Raw genomic sequence first — 12,388 nt, forward strand, 5'->3', positions numbered from 1 at the left:
TGAAGGGTCTGCTGGCTCAAGGACACTCTGAGCCTCTATGGAGTGTGAATGTGGGATGCATTTACAGCCATAAATATTTTCCCAGTGGACAAAATGACTTTGACCTTATACTTTTTTTTTTTTTGGCATAACTTTTGGGAACTTGTTATGAGATGAGAGAATGAACCCCCAGACCACAGCAGGGAAACCGCTAAGTCCTTACCCCTGGACCTCTAGGGAATTCCCCAATGCTGTACAATTTCAATGTAATCTTTTAAAAATATAACATGCATAGAGGAAAGTGCATGCTTCGGAAGTGTGCAGCAAGATCAATCTTCACCAGAAAGTACCATAGTGTAATCAACAACCAGAGGAAGAAAGAAAAATATTAGCTTGCTCATTGCATACAGTTACTCAGCCATAAAAAAGAACTAAACTCTCCACACAGCTTCAGCCACTCTTTTACATCTTGTGTGGTTGAATTTTTTTTTCTAATTTAGACTATTTTAAATGGATTATACTTCAATTTTTTTGTCAGTTAGTGTTAAAGTCAACTGGAACGTCCCAGGTGGCTCAGGGGTAAAGAGTTCACCTGCCAATGCAGGAGACGTTGATTCAGTTCCTGGGCCAGGAGGATCCCCTAGAGAAGGAAATGGCAACCCATTCCGGTATTGCTGCCTGGAGAATTCCATGAACAGAGGAGCCTGGTGGGCTACAGTCCATTGGGTCACAAAGAGTCGGACACAACAAGGCTACTACACAACAACAAAGAGTCCACTACTACATTTAAGTCCCATTTTGAAGGTCTGTGCCCAGTGCCCTTAGCATGTTTGATGCAAGTCAGAATCTAGTAAACCCTTCAGCAGTGCCCCCATCCACCCTTCACCCCTCCACTTCCTGCTCCAGGTTTTCCTTCCTGAGGAGCAGAGCTCCTGACTTCTGACATCAAGTATCACTTCCCTGCCTGTGAGCTCAGCTCTCCCAGCAAACAAGGAGCTCTCCAAGAGCTCCCTGAAGAAAGGACCACATCACATCCTTTTTATCCTCTTCCATCCGTTTGTGCAAGACTGGACACAGGCACCTTACTTATTCAATGCTTGTGTTGCTTGATTTAACATCAGAGATTTTAAGCCCCTCTTCTCCTGCTTGGGGTCCTGCTGGGTTGGGGACCCCCACGCTGGAGAGTGGGTGTGCTCAGTTGCTTCAGTCATGCTCAGCTCTTAGTGACCCCACGAACTGTAGCCTGCCAGGCTCCTCTGTCCATGAGATTCTCCAGGCAAGAACACTGGAGTGGGCTGCTATGCCCGCTGTAGTTTCAGTTTCAGTTCAGTCGCTCAGTTGTATCCGACTCTTTGCGACCCCATGAACCACAGCATGCCAGGCCTCCCTGTCCATCACCAACTTCCAGAGTTTACGCAAACTCAACATGTCCATTGAGTCAGTGATGTCATTCAACCATCTCATCCTCTGTCATCCTCTTCTCCTCCTGCCCTCAATCTTTCCCAGAATCAGGGTCTTTTCAAATGAGTCAGCTCTTTGCATCAGGTGGCCAAAGTACTGGAGTTTCAGCTTCAGCATCGGTCCTTCCAATGAACATCCAGGACTGATCTCCTTTAGGATGGACTGATTGGAGTTCCTTCCAGTCCAAGGGACTCTCAAGAGTCTTCTCCAACACCACAGTTCAAAAGCATCAATCCTTCTGCACTCAGCTTTCTTTATAGTCCAACTCTCACATCCATTCATGACTACTGGAAAAATCAGCCTTGACTAAACGGACCTTTGTTGACAAAGTGATGTCTCTGCTTTTTAATATGCTGTCTAGGTTGATCATAACTTTCCTTCCAAGAAGTAAGCATCTTTTGTTTTCATGGCTGCAGTCACCATCTGCAGTGATTTTGGAGCCCAGAAAAATAAAGTCTGACACTGTTTCCACTGTTTCCCCATCTATCTGCCATGAAGTGACAGGACCAGATGCCATGATCTTAGTTTTCTGAATGTTGAGCTTGAAGCCAACTTTCTCACTCTCCTCTTTCACTTTCATCAAGAGGCTCTTTAGTTCCTCTTCACTTTCTGCCATAAGGGTGGTGTCATCTGCATATCTGAGGTTATTGATATTTCTCCCAGCAATCTTGACTCCAGCTTGTGTTTCCTCCAGCCCAGCATTTCTCATGATGTACTCTACATATAAGTTAACTAAGCAGGGTGACAATATACAGCCTTGAGGTACTCCTTTTCCTATTTGGAACCAGTCTGTTGTTCCATGTCCAGTTCTAACTGTTGCTTCCTGACCTGCATACAGATTTCTCAAGAGGCAGGTGAGGTGGTCTGGTATTCCCACCTCTTTCAGAATCTTCCACAGTTTATTGTGATCCACACAAAGGCTTTGGCATAGTCAGTAAAGCAGAAGCAGATGTTTTTCTGGGACTCTCTTGCTTTTTCGATGATGCAGAGGATGTTGGCAATTTGATCTCTGTAGGGGGCAAACTAGCCAAAACGGTGTGACCAGGCTCTTTTATCACGCAGCCTCTCACTCTTGCCCCATGTTTTATAAATAATGATTATGTAACAGCTAAGAATGCCAAAGAATGTTCAAACTACCACACAATTGCACTCAACTCACATACTAGCAAAGTAATGCTAAAAGTTCTCCAAGCTAGGCTTCAACAGTATGTGAATCAAGAACTTTCTGATGTTCAAGCTGGATTTAGAAAAGGCAGAGGAACCAAGGGGCAAATTGCCAATATCCAACGGATCATAGAAAAAGCAAGAGAGTTCCAGAAAAATAACAACTTCTGCTTTATTGACTACACTAAAGCCTTTGACTGTGTGATCACAACAAACTCTGGAAAATTCTTAAAGAACTGGGAATACCAGACCACCTTACCTGCCTCCTAAGAAATCTGTATGCAGGTCAAGAAGCAACAGTTAGAACTGGACATAGAAAAATAGACTGGTTCCAAATTGGGAAAGGAGTATGTCAAGGCTGCATATTGTCACCCTGCTTAGTTAACTTATATGCAGAGTACATCATGTGAAATGCTGGCTGGATGAAGCACAAGCTGGAATCAAGATTGCTGGGAGAAATATAAATGACCTCAAATATGCAGATGACACCACTTTTATGACAGAAAGTGAAGAGGAACTAAAGAGCCTCTTGATGAAAGTGAAAGAGGAGAGTGAGAAAGTTGGCCTAAAGCTCAACATTCAAAAAACTAAGATCATGGCATCCTGTCCCATCACTTCATGGCAAATAGATGGAGAAATAATGGAAACAGTGACAGACTTTATTTTCTTGGGCTTCAAAATCTTGGCAGATGGTGACTGCAGCCAAGAAATTAAAAGACGCTTGCTCCTTGGAAGAGAAGCTATGACCAACCTAGACAGCATATTAAAACGCAAAGACATTACTTTGCCAACAAAGGTCCATGTAGTCAAAGCTATGGTTTTTCCAGTAGTCATGTATGGATGTGAGAGCTGGGCCACAAAGAAAGCTGAGCTGTGAAGAATTGGTGTTTTTGAACTGTGGTGTTGGAGAAGACTCTTGAGAGGCCCTTGGACAGCAAGGAGATCCAGCCAGTCCATCCTAAAGGAGATCAGTCCTGAAACTTCATTGGAAGGACTGATGCTGAAGCTGAAGCTCCAATACTTTGGCCACCTGATGCAGAGAGCTGACTCACTGGAAAAGACTCTGATGCTGGGAAAGATTGAGTGCAGGAGAAAGGGACAACAGAGGATGAGATGGTTGGATGACATCACCAACTCGATGGACATGAGTTTGAGTAAACTCCAGGAGCTGGTAATGGACAGGGAGGCCTGGCATGCTGCAGTCCATGGGGTCACAAAGAGTCGGACACGACTGAGTGACCTGAACAGCTGAGATCACATATAGCACTTATATGCATCATGATGTACTCAGCTGATCATGGGTTACTGTGTGCAGGACACCTGTAAGAGCTTCACCCTGAAAGCCCAGCATTAGGGCCACATTGCAGCAACATCATGGTTATGTTATATGAGGTTATGTTACGGCTCCATGTTACCTACGCTATGGTTATGCCTGCTGCACCAGCCAGGAGAGAGGCTGTGTTATGGCGGCCATGCCAGCCAGGAGAGAAGAAATGTGTCTGCAGTTTCTACGACTCCTCACATCTCCTTCCAGCTCCTTAGCTTGCGCCTTATCTACTGTGGGTTCAGGGGACAGTGTGAACAGTGAGACAACTGGTGTCATGAATAGGATCAGCAGTACACCCTCCTCCAGGGGATCTTGCCGACCCAGGGAACGAACCCGAGTCTCTTGCATCTCCTGCACTGCAGGCAGATTCTTTACCACTGAGCCACCAGGGAAGACCCCCACACACACACGCTGGAGTGTTCTCAGGTCATGTGCAGACTGTGGGAAGCTGAGTGGTGTCAGAGAACTGGGAGGGAGCCGGGTTTGAGTGGCATCCCCAGATTTACAGCCCTTTCTGCCTAAGGTCTACGATGACCAAAAGAATTCAAGTATACGTGAAAATAAACAATCTCTAGTGGGAACAGGAATGTTTTGTTTGAACCAAAACAAGTATTAGAGTCTGGGGGACAGACTCAGAAATAGCTCTAACTGCTCCATTAAAGCAGGGTTTTCAGCACATTCTTATCCTCATCCAAAGAACATATAACAGGGTACATTCCTTCAAAGTTTCAAGAGACAGACTTAGTACGTAGGGAGACTATAGGACCCTGGCGTCTGGGCAGGGAATCTTATCTTCCAGGGGGTGTTGACATGAATGCCATAAGGAAATTATCATCCTTATCTTCAAAACAGATGCTCTTTAGCTCAGTGGTTAAAGAAGATGTGCTGTGGGGGTCCGACAGGCTGTCTTAGTTCACACACAGTTCAGACTGAACCGTGTGTAAGACAAATTGAGTTCCCCATACCTCAATATGTGAACATTTTCTCTATCACAAGCAGATAAAAATCCTAGAACTATAAGATCCAGCAATTCTACTTCTGAGGCTACACCCAAGAGAACTGAAGACACACTCTGGAAGAGATATTTTTACACTCCTGTTCATAGCAGCGTTTTTCACAATAAATAAAGCATGAAAGCAGCCCAAGTGCTCACTGATCAAAAAAAAAAAAAAAAAATGGGTAAGCCAATGTGGTATGTGCCCACAATAGAAAATTCTTAAGCATTAAAAACGAAGGGGATATGGCAAAACCAATACAGTATTGTAAAGTAAAATAAAGTAAAAATTAAAATTAAAAAAAAAATGAAGGGGATTCTAACACATGGTACAACATGAATGAACCTGGTGAACACTCTACCAAGTAAAATCAGCCTTCCAGGAAAGGACCAATATTGATCGATTCTACTGAAATGAAGTCCCTAGAGTGCCCGGATTCATAGAGACAGAAAGTAGAAGAGTAATTACAGGAACTGGGAAAGGAGAAAGAGGGGTTGTTGCTGAATGGGTAGAATTTCAGTTTCGTCAGAAGAAGTCCTGGTTTGTTTGCACAAAAAAACTTGACTGAAAAGTGGAAGTCGCTCAGTCCTGTCTGACTCTTTGCTATCCCATGGACTATGTCCATGGAATTCTCCAGGCCAGAATACTGGAGTGGGTAGCTGTTCCCTTCTCCAGAGAATCTGGCCAACCCAGGGATTGAACCCAGGTCTCCTGCGTTGAAGGCAGATTCTTTACCAGCTCAGCCATCAGGGAAGCCCTACGTGACTGATCCTCACACTTAAAATGATTAAACTAGTCAATTTTATGTTATATGTCTTTTAACAAACACGCATACACACACACACACACACACACACACACACACACACAAACCATCTTGGAACCACCCCCTGAGGGTTACCACAGAAGAGTCAGGGCTGATAGCAACACGGCAGATGGTCCCCACCCAGCCAGCCCCATCTCCACCCCAACAACCCAGGGGTGAGGACTGTCTTCTGCGCTCAGGACTCCCCGCTTCGGTTCTTGGAGAAGTCTCAGCTCCAGCCCCGCACGGCTTAACCTCAGCCTCCCTGACTGACCCAGTGCTCCAGGCTCTGCTCCAAGGATCCAGTAAGTCTCCAGTCAGCCTCTTCTGTGGGAGACTGGGCACTGAGTTCACATCCTTCAAAAGAGACCTTTGCAACCCCAGAGTGTGGGGGGTCAGCCCGGCTCCAGCCTGAGGGTGGAGAGACCCATTTTCTAGATGAAAACAGGAGCTGGAACCTGTCTGTGTTTGTGGGATTTGGGGGGTTAGATCAAGTCCGCAGGCTGTGACTCTTTTTTGACTGGTGCTCAAACAATAGTGAAGATTCCCCTTATACGGGGTTTGTGATGTGAATACTGATGTCAGTCTCCTGTATACTGTTGACCCTCTGTATCTGTGGGTTCCTCCTCTGTGGATACAGGGACGACATAAATGACTTGAGAATCCCCAGGTTTTGGTGACTGCAGAGACGACTGTGTGGTGATTTATATTAAGTTACCATCAAGTTTGCTACAACCCTCTGTGAAATTGGCTCTATTATTTACCATGGCAGCAATTTAGGAAAACAGAAGTGAACGCCACAGAGCATAAAATTTGCCATCTTAAAATATTTTAAGCGTCCAGTTCAGTACTGTGGCACATTTTGATGCAACATATTTTCTTCCCCTCAATCCTCTTACACTTCCAGTAACTTTGAAACATATTAAAAGTCTTCCCTGAGTTTAACAATCCAAAGCTCAGACACGGAAGACTTGCTCAATGTGTCTTTTGACCAACTGCTCCTAAACACTCCATTGCTCTGTGGAATTGGACTCCCAGGGCCAGTGGCAGATGGACCTTCTTGATGGCTTCGTGTCTTACTTTCTCAGCAGATTGGAACATGTCAGCTACATCTCGGATGCTGCAGCAGTATGTGCGCCAGTTTAGTCAGAAGCTGGCTCACAGGCGGCCGCTGGAGGCCAGAGCAGAGTCTGAGAGTCCCGAAGCCCATCTCAACACCCTCGACCTGGTGGCCTTGGGTGTGGGCAGAACCCTGGGAGCTGGCGTGTACATCCTGGTTGGTGCAGTGGCCAAAGTGAGAGCTGGACCAGCGACTGTCATCTGCTTCCTGGTGGCGGGCCTGTCCTGTGTGTTGTCTGGGCTCTGCTATGCAGAGTTTGGGGCCCGGGTCCCAGGCTCCAGTTCTGCGTATCTCTACAGCTACATTACCATGGGACAACTCTGTGCCTTCATCACTGGCTGGAACCTCATCCTGTCCTTGGTCATCGGTGAGAGGATGGATTGGAGGAGAGTATGGGGCTTAAGATCAGGTTCTAGGAGGTGGGGTTTAGGTCTTCACTCTTTCATGAGAATTTGATTATGCACCTTGTAGGGGGAAGTGGGTGATAGTGGCAGGTAAACTCCACAACTTCATTGTTCTCAGCTCTCCCCTGCTTTCCTTAAATGATGGACCAAGAGCCCACAAGGAAAGGGGACTCTAGGCAGTGGCTAAGAGGGAGGCATGACCCACAGGCTCATCCCCTCACCATACTGAAGTCTCTGCTCAACTCTTTCTTTCATGGAATTTTCCTTTACATCCAGCTTTAAAATTTGAATCCACACCTTCCAGCCCTCCTGGTCCCAACTTCTTGTTACGTTTTCTTACATAACGTTAATCTCCTCCTAGCATATTAAATAGTTGATCTATTTTGTGAATTGTCTGCGTATTCCCATGCCAACCCATGAAAAGAAACTCTTTGAGGTCAGGTATTTTGTTTGGGTTCCTCCAAAACAAAATATAGGCCATGGCCCATACTAGGCATCAGTTTATGTTTGCCAGCAATGTTCCTTCTTCTGCCACTGCAGGCACCGCCTGTATAGCCCGGGGCTGGAGCTCCGCCTTGGACAGCCTGACTGGGAACCACATCTCTCAGGGGTTACAGGGAACTCTCTCTCTGCATGTGCCCTACTTCCTGCCCACCTATGCAGACTTTGTCGCCCTGGGCCTGGTGCTGCTGCTCACAGGTGAGAGGGGGTGATAGGATGCAAAGAGTGGGGTGCAGAGCAGAAGCTGGGGTGAGAAAGCCTTGGGGTGGCAAAATGATGGAGGTCTGTGATATGAAAGACAAGAAGGCAAGACATTCCATTCTTGGTACCTCTGACTGTTGGGGCTTGATCATTCATAGGTGTGGGGGCATGCAATTTGGGTTTTTTAGAAAAGCTCATCATTCACTGGATGTTGAGTAGCAACTCTGAACTTTACTCACGAGATACCAGTCACACACACCTCCTAAACTGTGAAAATCATGATGTCCCCAGACATTGTCAAATGTCACTTGGCGTACAAAGTCAACCCCAGCTGAAAATCATTTACTGAGATCTTATTGAGAGTTGAACTATAAAGAAGGCTGAGTGCCAAAGAATTGATGCTTTTGAACTGTGGTGTTGGAGAAGACTCTTGAGAGTCCCTTGGACTGCAAGGAGATCCAACCAGTCCATTCTGAAGGAGATCAGTCCTGGGTGTTCATTGGAGGACTGATGTTGAAGCTGAAACTCCAATACTTTGGCCACCTGATGCAAAGAGCTGACTCATTTGAAAAGACCCTGATGCTGAGAAAAATTGAAGGTGGGAGGAGAAGGGGACAACAGAGGATGAGATGGTTGGATGGCATCCCCGACTCAATGGACATGAGTTTGGGTAAACTGCGGGAGTTGGTGATGGACAGGGAGGCCTGGTGTGCTGCGGTTCATGGGGTCGCAAAGAGTCAGACACTACTGAGTGACTGAACTGAACTGAACTGACTGAGACCTTACAAAGATGTATTATTAATTGAGAAGAAAATAACATAGCATAAAATTAAACATACTATTTTCCCCAGCTTTATTGAGCTATAAATGCAACACTGTACAAATTCAAGCTGATGTTTGGTAGATTTGGATTTAACATGCCAATTCAGTAGAGGTATATGTTATGAGATGATTGTCACAGTAAGAAATTAATGACCTTAAAGTATGCAGGTCAGTGGGACTTAGTACATTCACAATGTTAGCTAACAGTCACCCTCACCTGGTTCCAAATATATTTATCACCTCGAAAGGAAACGCCATATCCACTGAGCAGTCACTGTCCATTCGTCCACCACCACTAACTCCATAACCCCTGACAACCACTAGTCTGCTTTCTGTGACTGTGGGTTTAGCTATTTTGGATGTCTCATATTCCATCTTTCCCACAGGAGTACTGGTCCTGGGAGCTCGCGAGTCGACCTTTTGGTTCTCAGCTTTGTCATCCTCTCTGGCTTCGTTAAAGGAGACCTGCGCAACTGGGAGCTCACAGAACAGGACTACAAGCTGCACACATCTGGATCCACTGACGCTTATAGTTTGGAACGGTACTCTTGCCCGTAGCAACAGTTGGGGGAGGTGGTGCAGAGCCGGAAATATGAAGACTAAAAGACCAGGGCTTCCCTGGTGGCGCAGTGGTAAAGAATCTGCCTGCCAATGCCAGAGGCCTGAGTTTGATCCCTGGGTTGGGAAGATCCCCTGGAGAAGGAAATGGCAACCCACTCTGGTATTCTTGCCTGGGATATCCTATGGACAGAGGAGCTTAGAGGGCTACAGTCCAGGGGGGTGCAAAAGAGTCGGACACGGCTTAATGACAAAACAACCACAAAGAGACCTGGGCTGATGGATCCAAGTGATGAGGGTCCAGGATTCGTGGTATTAAGGGCGGAGTCCAGTAGAGATGGCTCAACACATCTCAGCCATGTCCTTCCTCATTCCTTCTCTCACCATAGCTTGGACCCTCTGGGTTCCGGAGGGTTCATGCCCTTTGGCTTTGAAGGAATTCTCCACGGGGCAGCTACATGTTTCTACGCATCTCTTGGTTTTGATTCCATTGCCGCGAGAGGTAACGTGATCACGGTGTGTCCCACCAGAGGGATGGGCACAGTTTGGGCTTCTCTTGGGTGCAGGGGTTGGTAGTAGGTTAGCCTGTTTCTTGAAGATTCAAGAGGGAATTTGATTTTGTGCTTTCATCCCAGTATGTTTTCCTGACTCGGCATTTCCGCCCTTCCTGCACGGGGAGAAGCCCTAAATCCTCAGCATCCCATCCCCTTCAGCATCATGACTTCTCTCTTCATCTGCTTTTTGGCATATTTTGGAGTCTCAGCGGCACTCACCCTCATGGTGCCCTACTACCAGATTCAGCCCCAGAGCCCCTTGCTGCAGGCTTTTCTCCACGTAGGCTGGGGCCCTGCCAGATACTTTGTGGCTATTGGCACCCTCTGTGCTCTTACATCCAGGTCAGTGTTGTGGTTTTCAACCCATCTACTGTCAGATGCTAGGGTATCCCAGCCCTTGGGATTGAGAGACAAGAGAGAAAGACACCTTACCCCATATAGACCAGGGAGAGGATGACCTGGCCTCTCCTGCTTCTCCACGTCCTCTCACACGTCCCCATTTTCTCTCCCAGCCTCCTGGGTACCATGTTCACCATGCCTCGGTTGATCTGGGCAATGGCAAAGGATGGGCTCCTTTTCCGGGGACTTGCCTGGATCTATGGCCACACAGGCACCCCCGTCACGGCCATCATGGCTTCTGGAAACATTGCAGGTGAATAAAAAGAACCTACTCCTTCTCTGAATCAGCTTCCCAAACGTGTAGCAGCTACTCACTCTCCCCCCCCCCCCACCTTGTCTATGTCGTCACTCCAGCGGTCATGGCATTACTGTTCGAATTCACGGATCTTGTGGATCTTGTATCTGTTGGGACCCTGCTTGCTTATTCCCTGGTGGTTTTTTCTGTGCTTGTCCTCAGGTGAGACCCCACTACACCTTGACTGGGGGCTTTGGGCTCTTGGAGATTGATGGGGAGGTAATCGTCCGCTGCCTTCTTGCTGCTTTCTAAATGTCCTGGTCCACTTAGCTGGGAATAGATAGATTAGATTGTCCAATGTTGGATGAGTAGGTGCTGCTCTTATTATTGCTATAATACCTCTAATTCAGATACCAGCCAGATCAGATCTTAAGCAAGAAGGAGAATACAGAAGACAAAATTGAGATGAAGTCTGAGGTTGAAGGAAGTCCTTTGAACTCTGAGCCTGAAGCAGGAACTGCAAACATTCTAAAGACTCTGTGGTTCCCTACCAGCACCATCCCCACCCGGAAATCTGGGCAGATTGTCTATGGATGTGCTTCCCTGCTTGGTGAGCAGCAGGATTTCTTTTTGATGGTATTCTCATATTGGCAGGGTAGGGTGGAAATGTACCTTTTTCATTGATGAGGACACTTGGAGATACGATGGCCCTTCCTGATGTGGGCAGCCTGGGGAGGGGTGTGACCCGAGGTTCTGACATCTTTGTCTTCTGGAGTCCAGCCTGTTCTCCTCCTCCTTGACCCTTGCAGTTCTCCTGCTGAGCATCCTGAGCCTGGTCCTGGCCCAGTGGCCCAGCCAGTTGTTCTCTGGAGACCCCGTGCTCACAACAGTGGCTGTGCTGCTGCTGCTGCTCATCACTGGGGTCACGATCATCATCTGGAGGCAGCCCCAGGACCCCACTTATCTTTATTTTAAAGTAGGTGACCTTATGTGCCCCAAATGTCCACCTTTAGTTTATGAAGTCTGCATGCTTTGAGGTCTAAACATCCTTCGCTGGACCAGGGAAGAAGGGGAGTTACTGAAACCACTGAACTCTTCCCTGATCCACACTCAATGCTTTACAAATCCAGTCTAAGAGGCACTGAACACATCCCCAGTAATAATGGAATCTCCCATCCACATGGGGTAAGGTCTCCCTTTCAGACGTCTGGGCTGTGTTCAGGGATGAACTGACTCTGCCCACAGGTCCCTGCTCTGCCTGTCCTCCCACTGGTGAGCATCTTCGTGAACGTTTCCCTGATGATGCAGATGACCTCTGGGACCTGGGCCCTATTCGGCATCTGGGCAGCGATTGGTAAGAGGCTTCCTTGGAAAATAGAACCTCTTGAGTGACTGAACCTAATCCTTTTCCTGCCACCACTCCCTAAACTGTGCTATGATAGGAGGCCTATTGGGCATTTATAAGGGGGGAGAGCACCTACTTTTCCTTCTCATCATCTCATTTCCCTACTAGGATCTGTCATATACTTTGGATATGGGATCCGACACAGCCTGGAGGAGAACAATGAGCAACAGCCACCAGGCTCCACCTCCCAGACTTGACAAAAACATCCCTGGTGCTGGGTCATCTTAACCGCAGGAAGTAGAGGCTGTATGGAATCCCTCCATGCACTGGAGGATCTGCTCTGAGCCTCTATGGAGTATGAATGTGGGATGCATTTACAGCCATGAATTTTTCGCCAACAGACAAAGCAACTTTAAATACTGCACATTTTTTTGGCTGCAAAGCATAGCTTATGGGAGCTTAGTTCCCCGACCAGAGAATGAACCCCAGGGCCACAGGACTGAAATCACCAAGTCCTA

General features: G+C 47.1%; 1 protein-coding gene across 1 annotated transcript; it reads left to right on the forward strand.

The window, feature by feature from the left end:
• Positions 1-6,848: 6,848 nt before the first annotated feature.
• LOC138095877 (cationic amino acid transporter 3-like) lies at positions 6,849-12,127 on the forward strand. Its single transcript, XM_068991818.1, is given in 12 exon segments — positions 6,849-7,218; positions 7,796-7,954; positions 9,166-9,192; positions 9,195-9,279; positions 9,694-9,839; positions 10,017-10,233; positions 10,404-10,543; positions 10,645-10,747; positions 10,936-11,135; positions 11,335-11,501; positions 11,771-11,879; positions 12,039-12,127. Coding segments are annotated over 12 exon segments (1,812 nt in total).
• Positions 12,128-12,388: the final 261 nt, after the last annotated feature.

This window comes from Capricornis sumatraensis, chromosome 20 (genome assembly GCF_032405125.1).
Source record: "Capricornis sumatraensis isolate serow.1 chromosome 20, serow.2, whole genome shotgun sequence".
Taxonomy (NCBI): domain Eukaryota; kingdom Metazoa; phylum Chordata; class Mammalia; order Artiodactyla; family Bovidae; genus Capricornis; species Capricornis sumatraensis.